Below are 13,503 nucleotides of genomic sequence, written 5' to 3' on the forward strand. Positions count from 1 at the left end.
TGATTCTTCAGGCAGTCTGAAGCTGACAAGCTTTTTTCCTCCTTTTTTCTCAGCCCTCCTATGTTTTTGCTGTGCAGTCACATAGGTGACTCATGCAAATGGTTTGCAGCTTACAGGAAACACTGTCTGTTCCCTACCCAGCTTGTGGCTGTTCAGTGCCCCTATTCCTGGCTCCCTTTTCCCTGGAGAGATAGCTTTTTCCATCAGCTTTGCCAAGGGTGGTGGTTCTAAGACACAAACCTGCAGCACATGCTACAGTTCTCACAAGCTGCTTCCTGCTCACCAGAAGATGCTGTGAGAGGCACAGCACAGGCTCCTCACATCAGCCCCTTCATGCCACCTGCATTCTCACTCCCTCCTGGACTCAGATACAGTGTTATGGCAGACTGCTAAACAGCTGTCACACTCTACCCCAAGCACAGTTGCATCTCACTGCCAAGTTTTGAAACTCCTGTTTTAGTAAATCAAAGTGTTGTAGAAGGGGAAAAATACTAATGACATCACGTGGCATCATTACTTTACACAGACAAATCACCAACTTCCATCCCTGTTGGCTTTGGACCAGCAGTAGAAAAGACTGTTTCCATCTCACAGAAAATGGTGTGATTTAGTAAAGTTGCCCCTGAACTCATGACTTTAGAGAGACTGCATTTTCATGAGCCATTCCCAAGTGACATCTCTGTCCAAGGAACGGTGGTAAAATAATCAGGCTACTAGTAAAGACAGGGGAGAGGATAAGAAAAAGCCAGTTCTCAAATCCTGCTAATGCAGGGAACATTACAGATGCCACGACAGTGGAAAACTGGGGAGAGCAGTCCCAGGACATGTAACACTGTGCCAACACCACATGCCCAACACATGCACTCACAGCCAGGCCTGTCTGGTGAGCTGGACAGACAGCTGCTAAATGAAGCATGGCAAGAAACTGAGATTAAGTGAAACACAGCAAAAAGTTGAGATTTCCTTTTCTCTTACTTTTTGATTGATTAGAAAAAGCAACAAATCCACTGGCATCTGTGTGGAGTTGACACAAGTGTTCCAGGTGTCTGTAATACATTATTTTTGAAAGCTTTCAAACCAGTATCTCCAGTTACTACCACTGGCCCTTTTAGTATCTCCCTAGACATAAACTTCTCAACAATTTCCCCAAGCAAGAGCCTTCTATTATAGCTGCAGTCCCATTCATGCAGGTAGGTTCCCATTCAATTCAACCAAAACTCAGCAAAACTTCCCAGATCTGAGAATCTGGGATCCCCATTCCTTCCTCCTGTCTTGGCTCCATTCTACCTTTCTCTCAGCTTCAACATAAGGGATCCTAAAATTATCACGGATAAATGTTGGACCATATGTTGTATAAGGGTACCAAACATCTCAAGGACGTCAGTGTAGATTTAGGGACATCCTACAAATGCAGAACAAGGCCCAGTGCCTTGCTAACCTGAAGTATCTATTATCCATCATGCTACTAAACTCACTATTTTTATCAGACTCTGTCCTTGTTTGCTTGACACTGAATTTATCTTTTTTTAACCTGTGCTAGTATCAGTTACATTTGGTGGCACAGTAACAAAAAAAAAACAAAAACAAACAAGCACCTTTTTTTTAAAGCAAGAACACTAACAATCTTCAAGAGCAAAACATGGAGCAGAAGGTGAGTAAAGACCATACTTACTGTACTATCTGATCCACAGGTGGTTTTAAAGGGGAACTCTGACCAAAGGGGAGAGCTGTTCATTTGCTTGATCCTTTCCTTACCTAATTCCATCTTTCTCTTCTGTTGACCAAAACTGAAAATGCAAATGTCTCCTTAACAACCTTCCACCCTGAGAGAGCCAGTCCATTCCACATAACTTGTCTTTTGCTTTCAAGACTGGGCCAGTATTGCATATTCAATACCACATTAAAAACACTTTGCCTGAGGCCTGCATTTCTTACTGTGCTGTAATGAGTTCAAGACCTCAGCTGTCTGCTTGGGGATTTAGAACACATATATTTAATAGTAGATTATAAGGCAGAATATTTTACTTTTTTTTTTTTTTTGCTGAAGTAGCACATTTATAATGGTACACTACAACCACTAAATAAAGACAGGGAGAACATTTTTTTATATACAGATAACACAGTCTCTGGGTAACCGTGGTCTGACTGGAGCCATTTTAGTTTTTGGATGCTGATCTCTGCTCTTAACCTATTACTGCATCTCCCTAATGTCACATCTCCCATTACAGTCAAGTAACACATTGGAGCAAACTGTAACATATTTCTAGCACTATTCTAACATCTTTTAACAAGCCCTACACAAAGCAGAGCTGCTAATACAACTAAAATACTCTGCAGTTAATTCTTGGAAGTTTGCCACCGAGATCCCACCAACACTGCTTCAGAGACATTGGCTTTATAAAGCTCAAAGGCTGCTTTCATCTAATGAAAGGGCCAAGATCCACATCCTGACAACACTTCACAGCACTCAGCATCCTCTGGGTCCTCTGACAATCTACAAAACACATGTAGCATCACATCCCAACTGGAAACTTTGTATAAACTACAGTATTCTGGAAGGAACACCAGCATAATTATTATTTCTCTAAGTAGTGCCAGATGTGTTTAAAAGCCACAAAGATAAACAGGAGGGGGAAAGCTGCATAGTTTGAATTAAAGCTAGTAAGAGCATAAACAAGCCCCTCCAGTAGCCACAGGCTGACAGACCAAGTTCCTGCTTGTTCTTTTTTCCTCATCAAATCACTTTCCCACTTGAAGTTACACAAGCATGCACCACCTCAGTTACTATGCCAGGGGAGAACATGTTACAGGAAAAAGATCAGTCTACTTTTCTTCCAGAAAAGCTCCAAGACTCCCAATGTCTCAATTACCATGAAAACCATGAACCACCACATTCTGGTCTGCTAACTCACCTCATTGCAATGGAAGGCAGATAGGAACAGTCTTGGGTCTCTCATAACAACCAACTCAGCCCCATGGAAACCACAGCCCTGCCCTTGGTCACACTGCTTTACCTTATTTCTTTGTACTTATTCCCTGGAATCATGGCTAGTTTGGGATGCTAGTGGTCTGAGAGACATACAGAACTGAGCAACATGAGAATGAGTCATAGATAGGAACAGGAAAAAAGGAAAAAACAGGAGAGGAAGAAGTTTTTCCTGTGACTGCTTGTGATTCAAATAATCTTGTCCCCACACGGCTATATTAACATACAGGATAGCTTCAAAGATGTTTAACTAAAAAGCTCTGATCCTGCCACTTACCTGATGAAACACAACATACTCTTTCCTTTGCCAGCAGCAAAACATCACCAGCATAATGTTCTGACTAAACTCCTTTTTACTTCTATTCTCTAATTTTACCAACACCTTGACAAGCAGAGCAATGCTTTAAATTCCGAGAACAGAAAATAAATGTCCTTCTGCTCAGGATATTGTTTCTCTTGGCTTTACTCCTTACTCCAGCCTTTAGGTTTGAACCTAGAATAAACACACCAGTACCTCAGAAGGGCAGAGAAGGATTATAACCATACACTCTCCCCTAGCATATCCAACCAAAACTGGAAGCCCTTACTAGATGGTTGCTGCAAACATGACTTCAGCAGGGGTAGGTGGGCAGGGCTGCAAAGTGAGTGCTCTGGCAGTAGAGCTGTCTGAAGAGACAACCAGTCTGCACTAGATATCACATCTTAACTTCACAAGCCACACTATCGGTTTTAGCTTTTACAGTACACTGCTCCTCTCTCTGTATAACCAGTCCAGTGACTAATAGCTGCCCAGAAACAAGAAGGAAAAACTATTTGAAGACAACATTGCTTTTTATTCATTTTCAAGACACCAGTATTACAATTTTTAAATCAGGTAACAGCACCAGCTCAGGGACTGCCCACTGCAATGCCTACAAAGAGGCCAGAGATTACAGACCATCACCTCTTGATTAGAGGTATTTTCCTTTATGCAATATTCATGGCCAACAATGACTTTCCTTCTCCTGCTTGAAGCCAGCACATCCTTCCTCCAACAGGAAGGAGTGGAGTTCACAGAAGGTTTCTCAGCCTTTTCAGCACAGATTTATTCCCCATTATGAAATGCAACCACAGAAGAGCCCCCAAAATTACAAATTACACTGACTTCCCACACTGAAAAACAGCACTAACACTTCACATTCCTACTGGCACCTCAGAGCCCATAATCACATGCCTCAGGGCTGTTCTTCAGATACAGCTGGAGGTAGTTTTTGAATGTCTGTGGGTCAGTTATTGTAGCCTTGACAGCAGGGTCCTCCTTCATGGCCTCCACCCAGCATTGGAGCTTTGGGGTGTGATTCAAAGAGCTACAGGAAAAAGGAAGAGACCAAGTAACACAAATGGAAAATTTGGAAGGCATCAAGGAAACAAAACAACTTGAACTGTTCCGTTTTACTACTTTCTCTGTCCCACTACAAAGTCCAGTTTAGAGCAGGATGCTTCCCCCAAAACTGCAACACAATACAAGCTTTCTTCAGCAGCCCCCAGGATTGGCCCGCTGCTGCAGTGTACACCAGGAATATTGACGCTGAGGCACTTCAGAACACACCAGAAGCCAGGTAAAGTACTCACTCTTTCAGCTGGAATGGTTCCAGACGTTCAAACCATGGCCAGATCAGGTAGTCAATCATTGAGACTGAGTCCCCACCATAAAACACTGTGTTGCGTTTGGACAGAACCTGTGAAGGGTGAGACAGGTCAGCTTCCCCCCAGAGGAAAAGTGCAGCAGAACACTGTACAAAAACCCCACCGCATAGTGGAAGGCAGGCACACTACAGGGAGCAGTGAGCAAACGAAAGAGATACAGTACATTTATTTCTCTTGTGCACACAGTATTAGCAGAGTCAGAGCTAGTCAGTATAGTTAATCTTAATACTACACCTGCTATTTCATGAACTGAGCCCAGCTCTTCTCCAGAGGTTTCAAAACTGTCACAAAATATTAATCACTAGCAAGCTGCAGCATGTGCACAAAGAGGAATTTAGCTCAGAATGTTTATGATTTTTTGCTTGTCATAAAGCATAAATGGCACAGATTAATTGAACACAGCAGCACACATGCATTTCTTGAGTACTAAATCAGCTAAATTCATCATCCTGCTAAATTAGAGCACCATTTTAGCAGGGACTCTTTTCCCACAGCAGTTGCGGCCAAGTGGTGTCAAGGACACATTCCTAACATTACATTTCAAACTGCATTTGATCCCAGGTGCAAAGGCAACAGGAAGCAAGTGTAACTTACACCACAAAGATTCCCCTCACAGCTCAGCACAGAGAGCAGGGCCACAAAGCATGCAGAAAGTTCTCCTGTTACATTTATGACTCTGATGCATTTTTAAGTCATCCAACTTTAATATGTTTTAAGGACCATCCAGACCTTGTAATCTTCTTTCATTAGATAAGTGACTCTAGATTCATTAGTGTTCTATTCTCAGGCACTTTGGTGTTTAAAAGTGGAAGTCAAAAGACCATACAAATCTTGGTCTTTTTGTACACACACCACCCTATACACTCATGTGGCATTTATTCCCTGTCCATAGCCCCCATGACCCAGTAGAAATTTTAAAGCAGCCCTTCAGGAAGCATGGAGCTGTCTGAGCTCCCAGGTGCCTGGCAGAACACACCCAGCAGCTGCAGAGGGGCAGAGATGGGAACACAGTTCCCTCTGCCGGGCAGCAGAAATCGAAACACAGAAGTGTTCTAAAGTACTTCCCCTCTGGATTATCTCTTGCAATACACTGAGGGAAGTTTGCATGGCTCTGTTCTGGCCTCCTATTCACAGCTGACCATCAGCTGCAAAATCATGAAGGGTATAGTAAAACAGAGACACCGAAGGAACAGCAAGTTATTTCACAGTATTAATCAAGCAGGAAGAAGGTTAATCCTTCCTTAATGTTTAATACATCTGTATTTCAAGGAAGTGAAATACACAGCTTCCCCCAGGAACTGATGACCTGCACTGCTCCACCCTCAGTCTGATCAGATGGACAAGACTACCCTGGAAACAACTGTGTTTTGGCAGCCCAAGGGGATGGGAAAGCAGAATGCATTGGACTATTAGGAGAACTAGGAAAATACTAAAAGGTTATTGGCAGCTTTGCACCAGAAATACTCTGGAAGAACTCCTCCTCATTGATCCACCCAAGCATTAGCTGTGGTTTCTAAAGACAGAAGGAATGGGATCATGACAAAGAAAAGCCCAACAGCTGTTCAGACTAGCCATGAACCATTAGTGACACGGACTGTCAAGTAGCTAATAGAGCCTGAAAGCCACCTGACACTTCCTGGAGCTCCACTGAAGTTGCATTACACCACTGGTAGCAGAACATGGTCCAGGGTTGGATTTCTACAAGGCAGACATTACATTCTGCTTCCACCCACCCCCAAAAATAAGCTCTAGAATGAGAAAGATTTTATGTCAGCACCAAGGTATCTGCACTGCTTTCAGCACAGATGCTCTTCAGTAGCTCAGACTCCTCAGCCCTTGCTCGTAGTACATGCTGCAAGGTCTCCTTCGCTTAAAGCACAACAAAGATATCCAAGACAACAGCAGTCTGCTAGAATTCAAAAATGTCTACAAGTCTACAGAGTTTTTATCATTAGATAAAGTTTAGTTTAGCTAGCTAAAGTTCAGTTTTGCTACTTGAAATTTATTCTAATGGTGCCCTTGTGCATTCTGGGCTGAGAGCAATAAATTGAGAGATTGTTTCTTGTTGTAACTACCAACTAAATGAGAGATCTACCTCCAAAGGACACAGCATGAAAGGAAGAAAGGGAACATAAAAAGGCTGACAATTTGCTTGATATCAAGAAATACTCTCACCTCTTCGAGTTTGCCAAACTTTTCAACAATCTCTGCTTTCAGTGCAGTGGTGTCCTGTCCATCTTTGACTGCCAAAACATGCTTGAAAAGCAAGGATGTTATCTATACAAAGGAAAGTTAAAAGTTCTTAATGCACCTATTACAAGAATACAACTTAGTCACTCAAAACATAAAAATGTTAACTTTGATGTTAAGATATTAAATGCAAGTTAAATCTTAAGATATTTGACGTTAAAGAGTCACATAAAGTCCATAGATAAAAATCTTCTATACTTCATAAAAGGCAAGCAAAAGCCTAGAGGAAGAATGAATATAAACAGTAATGGATTTTAGTCTTGTAGCAAGAACAGAATAGTGAAGAGTGTTTCCCATCTGCACATTTTCTTTCTTGCAACACACTTCCCTCTTTCCATTCGATCTATTTACAAAGGCCTGTTACAAATATATTCTCCCTTTTATTCCCCTACTTTGTCCACATCCCTTTGCATCTTCTGTTTCTTTCTCTCTTGCCTCATATCCAAGTGACTTCTTTCACTTCCTAGACTCCTCAAATCACATGCTAGGACAGAAAGGTTAATTTCAGTCAACCAGCTCCAACCTCAAATGTGAGCCAAAACCAGCCTCCCTATACAAGTCCCATGTTTACAGCCACATGCCATCTCTTGTCCATGGTTTTAGGCTCTCTCAGTCAGGCACTTCCCACATCCTGCATTCACACAGTACTTCCCATAGAAAGGATCAGAATAAATAAAATACAGCAATTGACACTTCCCAGATCTCACATCTTCAGCTGCTTTGGTCTCTTAACTTTGCTCTATTGTAGAATGCTCAAAACCCTACCTAAGTTGTACAAACCTTCACTTGCCTGGATGCCTTCCTGCATCCATCCTTGCACATAACTCTGGGAGCAATTAATAGAGACAGTGGATTGTATGTGCCCACAGCAAAAGGCCCCAAATATCCCCTCTGCTTATTTAAATGCTCATCCCAGACACAAAACCTGCCTTAAAGGATGAAACATCAGCAACAGAGCTGCAGTTTTTGCTGCAATAGTAAAGTCAGAAACCCAGTCCCACTCTGATCACACAGACCTTTGAGAAGTCTTCCAAGAGCATCCTCTGACAGGCTCGCTCATAGGGGTCTGAAGGCATCAGCTTCTTCCCTGGAAATGCTTCATCCAAGTACTCACAGGTGATTGGGGACTCCCAGATCAGCTGGCCCTTGCTGGTCTCCAGAACAGGAACCAGCCCAGAGGGATGCTTTTCAAAGTACCAGTCAGGTTTGTTCTTCAGATTGATGTTGATTACTTCATGGCTAAAAGAGCAAAAGAAACAAGATCCAGACAGACTCAGTTCTGCTGCAGTCCATCCCATGCCATGGTGAAATGCAGTCACCTCAACAGTTCAGTACTTGAGAGGCTCAGCCCTCAAGGCCCTGTACTCCCCTGTTTTATCTGAAGCTGTTTGCAGGACTAATCCTTTGACACTGAAATACTGCCACACTTTGCTGAAGAAGGCATGCACTGACATGCAATGAGTTGTTTGCAGACTGTATGCATGTCTTCTATTAGTTTAACAAGCACCCAACTGCCGGGCTAAAAACAAAGATTAGCACTCAGCACACCTATCACATTGGAGCTCAGGGGCAGTCTAAGAAAGAAGCAGCTGATTGCAAATGAGCTACACCCCAATTAAGAAATGCACCTGAACCTTAACCTGCCCTTATACCAAAGACAAAATCAGTAGAGCATCCTTCCTACTTATCTTCCCAACCTATGGCCCCATACAGAACAAGTGCTTAGGGTAAATGCAAATAGATACTGATAAAAAAAAATACACAGGAGACAGGTCTGTATTACAAAAACAGAAGATATATGCTGTGTTATATGTGTGACCCCAGAAAATTCCTAGTAAGCCCAAAGGTTTGCTAAACACAGCTGAATCTTAGAAACAACTGAAGGCAACTATCACATCTAGGTAGCCATAAGACTCCTAAAGAATCACTATGCTACAACAAACCTCCAAGCTTAAAAATTAGTTCAAAGACACTAAATAAAAACAGAATTAAACTGACTCAGAGGTTTTATTGCATCTACTGTTAAAAAAAAAACAAAAAAAACCAAAAAAAACCCACCCTCATGTAAAAGCCAAAAATAACTAACTCAACTTTCACCTTACTATTAAGAGACCTGCCAGTATTCCCTATTCCAACATAAACTCCCAGCCCTGTGCTGGCTAACAAACCGCTGGCATGCCTTGGACTTGGTAGAACCAGAAAAAGATGGAAAAAAGGGTTAATTTTTATTTGTACCTGAAGGAGACATTAGACCCCATTCAACAATGCTGAAATGACATGGCTATCTTGAAAAAGAAACAAACAGAAGCACTGAATTTCATTTACTTACCACAGCACAAGAACAGAGCAATGTTATAGGAACACAGCACATTTCCTGTTTTAAAAAGGTCATTCACTCACTAGTGTGTTTTGCTGGGCAGCAACACAACAGAAACACTGAATATTCATTGCTTCCAGAATTCTCACGGCCACTCACATAAAAAAAAACAAAAAAAAAACCAGTGTATGCTATGTCTCTACTCACATTTCACCCAGGGGAAGCTATCACAGGCAAGAATTTACAAAAGAAAACCAGCTTAGGGATTTTACTTCGGGCCTTTATGCAGCTGATTTCATACACAGCCTACTCATTGAAGCTTTAAAGGAAAATCACGGACAGAAGCCTGCTCTCAATCAGTTCGTCCAGGGATGTTTAATTTAGGGAAGAAGGGAAGCCAGGCCGGCCTCTCTCTGGGCCCCGGGGTGCGGGGAGGAGCTCACCTGATGCCCTTGGCGCGGAGAACCAGGCGCGTCCGCTGCGCGTAGGGGCAGAAGCGCATGCTGTAGAGCCGGAGCAGCCCCGCGGGCACGGGGCCCGGCGCCGCGCTACCTGCGGGGACGGGACGGGAGAGAAGGGGTCACCGCCGGCACGCACCCAGCCGGGCTGCGGTGCCGGGCCCCGCCGCTTACCCTTGCCCAGGCTGCGGGACTGATCGCCCGACATCCCGACGCGATGGCGCTCGGATCCGCGACCGCCCCTCCGCAGCCCAGCCCCAGGGCCGCCGGCACCGCCCGCCCGCAGGGACGGGTGTCCGGCCCCGCCTCTCCCCTCCTGCCTGCCCTCCCTCCGTCTCGTCCCCGGGAAGCGCTGCTGCCGCAGCTGACGGGAAGAGCTTTCCCTGTGGCGTTTCTCTGATTTCCCTGTTTGCCCCAGCCGGTGGAAACGGGACGCGCACGGCCGAACTCCATCTCGTGGGCCAGGTGTATTTATGTATTTATTTATTATGGCAGTGCCTTCAGCCGCTGCTGAGATAGCACGATCCCCTCAGTGCGTCCTCCTGCATCACCAACCACCCTCCAAAACCCGATCCAGCCCCACCTCGACGGTAACAAGAAGGGTTCCTCTCTCCTGCAGATGTTCTGCCTCATGAAAAAAAATCCGAGAAGAGACAGCAACCCAACACACAAGTGGGCATAGCAAAAGATTTTACTTAATTACTGCAGTGCAGCTATAGAGGGATTCATGCTTGCTTCTGCAAACAGGATCTCTGTGGGATCATCAGTGCATGCATAGAGCAAAAGACCCAAAGTACAGACTGAAGCCTTCTTTATTCCATTGCTCCCTCTTCACTTGAGATTATGGCACCAGGGCCTGCCTTGTACCAGCTTTCCTTGGAGGACAATAATGGAAATGGAGGTGCTTTCCTCACAATGATTTGCACATATTCACACGGTGTCCAAGCAGATCTGACAGACAGGTGAAGTGATTCCCTTCCTGTGGCTCCACACACCAATCTTCAAGTTGGCACTGGACATTAATAGAAAATGGGACATCTTTAGGGACCAGTGAGCTGGCACAGCTCTTGCCAAAGGGAGGGAAAATCCTGGCCTTCCTGGCAACACATACTCCTCTGTCAAACCCCCAAGGCCGAGAGAGCATTCTCCAGCCTCATCAGTGGATCTGTGCTTGCACAGGGGGCAAGTCCTACCTGTTTTGGTTTGGTTTTGTCACTGGAGTTGGGCCTCAAACACCAGATCACAAAGATTAATATTTTCTGTGGTGATGTCACCTGCAGATAAACACCAAGATGGTTGCTGGTAACACAACCATAACCTTGAGACATTATCCATTGCAATGGAGGAACATGATTTTTGTTGAGTCACAGTTGCTTGATTATGTGTATATTAAGCAGCTCAGCACAGAAAGGGAGTGGTAATTTGTTGCACAAGTCTGCCATGCCCTTAGACAAACAGAACCTGTACATAAGGTGCTCTTTGCCAACAAAATAATTCCTCCTACCATAAAAAAACAAAAAGAAAAAAAAACCACAACAAAAAAAACTGTGTTAGAGGACATAGTCCTTAGTCCTCTAAGTACCTATCCTTAGAAAATAGTCAGGAAAATTTTGGGTGATGAAAATTGAGAAAATGAATTTGAAATTTCTCATAGGCATTATGAAACACAGGCAATCTGCCAACTCACAGCCTGGAGACAGGCATGTAGGAATCCAAACCAGCATCACAAGACCCACATGCTACAACAGGCCCTCAAAAGTACCAAAGAAAATAAACCCACTTCCTTATTCTTTCCTGGTGTTACCAGGCACACAGAGTGCCTGTGGAGACTAGAGGTGAGGAATGAGCTTATCCTGCTGCCTCTGGACAGAAATGCCACTCTCCATTCATTGCTCTCCAGCACTGGGAGTGCACACCACAACTGCAAAACTGCACACTGCCACTGTACAGGGAAGTAACAGCAAGTTAAAACCAGCAACACACTGTAAATAGCAATCCTCCCTTAGGAAAGGAAACCTATTTTTTAGATACTTGGAGGTTCTTACTGTGCTACCAAGCTAAAAGCTTCAAGTACAGAGGGAAGAGTTGCAGATGTATTTTCTCTTCTTTCCTGTGGAAAACTTTGCAGCTCACTCAGAAGCTTCAGGAGCCTTATTGTACACAATCTAAGTACTTCTGTACCTTGCAGAATTACAGAATACTCAAGGTTGGAAGACATTCAAGATCATCAACTATCATCCCTAAACCGCATCACCCAGCACCAGATCCAGAGCCCTTCTGAACATTTTTAGGGATGGTGACTTCGGAAAGAGACGGGCAGATAACACCGAGCCAGGTGCAGGGACCAAGAGACAGAACCCACACTCTCTCCCCACAGCTGATGCACTCCTGCATTTAATTCAGCATCTTCTCCTTAGATTCAGTAGCAATGAGTGCCCCGGTTAAGCGGCCACAGGTGTCAGCGGCAGAGCTACCCCCGCTTACCAACAAGTGCATCCACAAAACCCCTCACACTGCACTGCTCCGGGGAGGAAACCGCCACTCCTCTGCTGGGCTCTTAAATACCCGCCCGTCCTCATTGATTGGCTGGCGCGGGGTGCGCGGGCCAATCAACTGCGTGCTCCGAGCCCGGCCAATCGCAGGCGTCGTTGCTGTTGCCAGGGCGCGGGCGTGCTATGATGGCGGCGGGGCCGGGTGCGGAGGGAGCCGGAGCCGGGGGAGCTGCCCGCGCCGCGGAGGCCGCGCTGGAAGTGAGGTGGGGGCGGCCGGCACAGCCCCCACAGCCCCCACACGCTGCTGAGCCCGGGTGGCGTGCGCCGTGTCCTGCGCTGTGCTCACCCCGCGGCGGCTCCATGAACAGGGCGGTCAGACAGGGAGAGGGAGGGAAGCTGCGCTGTCGGGGTCTGTCACGACAGCCGGCGGGAGAGGGAAAGAAGCACGGGCACGGATGACAGGATCACGGAATTGGGCGGGCTCAGGGGACCACAGTGGGTCACCTGGTGCAACCTCCGTGCTCGGGCAGGGTCAGCCCGGAGCGTGGTGCATGGGATTACATCCAGACGGTTCTGGAGGAGCTCTAGTGAGGAGCTGAGACTCCACAGCCTGTCTGAAAAATCCTGTTCCAGTGTGTGGTCGCTCACACACCACAGTAAAGAAGTCTGTCTGTCTGTCTGTCTGTCTGTCTGTCTGTCTATCTCTTTTAACAGCCTGCACCCTTGTCCCCTCAGGCCCTTTCTGGATGTATAGAGTGATAAATTGCACTGCCACCCCCAATAATTTATCCCTGCATACAAGTTCTCCAAGTTCCATTTCACCTCCACAAACAGAAGTTGGAAATACTTTATTTGCACCTGATTCAGACAATGTTGCAGAAAAGCATAGAGCTAGTTCTGTAAGCATGTTCAGAGAGGTCTCGTGCTATGGCAATCTGTTCTTGTATGAAGGAAGGTCCAGAAAAACGTTATCAGCTGAAATGTCTCCTCTGTTGCCATGGCTTTCAGTTCATCTCCACAAATACATTGTCAGTGCTCCCACTCCTCTCTGGCTTCACTTGATCCTATGTAGCAAAAGAAGCCAAGAGCAGAAACTCCTCAGAAAAGATACTGGGAAGTTATTGCTGGACAAAATTTATCTCAAGACCAGTAATTTTAAAATGTTCATAAGTATGAGAGTGCTGAGGCTTTAGTACCATTTTCTCTGAAGTGTACAAAGGATCAGCAACTGAGCGTGAAAAGAGTGTAAAAATGCTTCTGGTCATTGCAGAGAACAAAGGCCTCTCCTGGTCAAAATCAGAGAATTGGGGAAAA

At 45.1% G+C, this 13,503-nt stretch overlaps 2 protein-coding genes across 3 annotated transcripts in view; one reads left to right on the forward strand and one right to left on the reverse strand.

The window, feature by feature from the left end:
* Nucleotides 1-4,116: 4,116 nt before the first annotated feature.
* Nucleotides 4,117-9,905, reverse strand: GSTO1 (glutathione S-transferase omega 1). 2 transcript variants are annotated; one of them, XM_062496376.1, is made up of 6 exons: nucleotides 9,872-9,905; nucleotides 9,683-9,791; nucleotides 7,939-8,161; nucleotides 6,848-6,949; nucleotides 4,598-4,704; nucleotides 4,117-4,332 (listed from the first exon to the last, which is right to left on the reverse strand). In XM_062496376.1, the coding sequence occupies exons 1-6, from the start codon at nucleotides 9,903-9,905 to the stop codon at nucleotides 4,179-4,181; spliced, it is 729 nt and encodes a 242-aa protein (XP_062352360.1). In that variant the 3' UTR covers nucleotides 4,117-4,178. The 2 variants fall into 2 exon arrangements, with proteins under 2 accessions (XP_062352360.1, XP_062352361.1); XM_062496377.1 differs by lacking the exon at nucleotides 6,848-6,949.
* A 2,470-nt stretch (nucleotides 9,906-12,375) lies between these two features.
* Nucleotides 12,376-13,503, forward strand: part of CFAP43 (cilia and flagella associated protein 43) — a 42,393-nt gene continuing 41,265 nt past the window's right edge. Inside the window, exon 1 of the mRNA XM_062496635.1 lies at nucleotides 12,376-12,452. Within this exon, the coding sequence (XP_062352619.1) occupies nucleotides 12,376-12,452 (77 nt within the window). The remainder of the gene's footprint in view (nucleotides 12,453-13,503) is intronic.

This window comes from Cinclus cinclus, chromosome 7, assembly GCF_963662255.1.
Source record: "Cinclus cinclus chromosome 7, bCinCin1.1, whole genome shotgun sequence".
Lineage (NCBI taxonomy): Eukaryota > Metazoa > Chordata > Aves > Passeriformes > Cinclidae > Cinclus > Cinclus cinclus.

Bases quoted from the DNA above. Each gene is read 5' to 3' on its own strand.
- GSTO1 (XM_062496376.1), bottom strand. From the start codon at position 9,905: ATGTCGGGCGATCAGTCCCGCAGCCTGGGCAAGG. The intron at 6,950-7,938 runs GTCTGTGTGATC...TCCTTTGTATAG, and splicing joins TCTTGGAAGACTTCTCAAAG to ATAACATCCTTGCTTTTCAA. The intron at 4,705-6,847 runs GTGAGAGTATTT...CACCCTTCACAG, and splicing joins AGTTTGGCAAACTCGAAGAG to GTTCTGTCCAAACGCAACAC.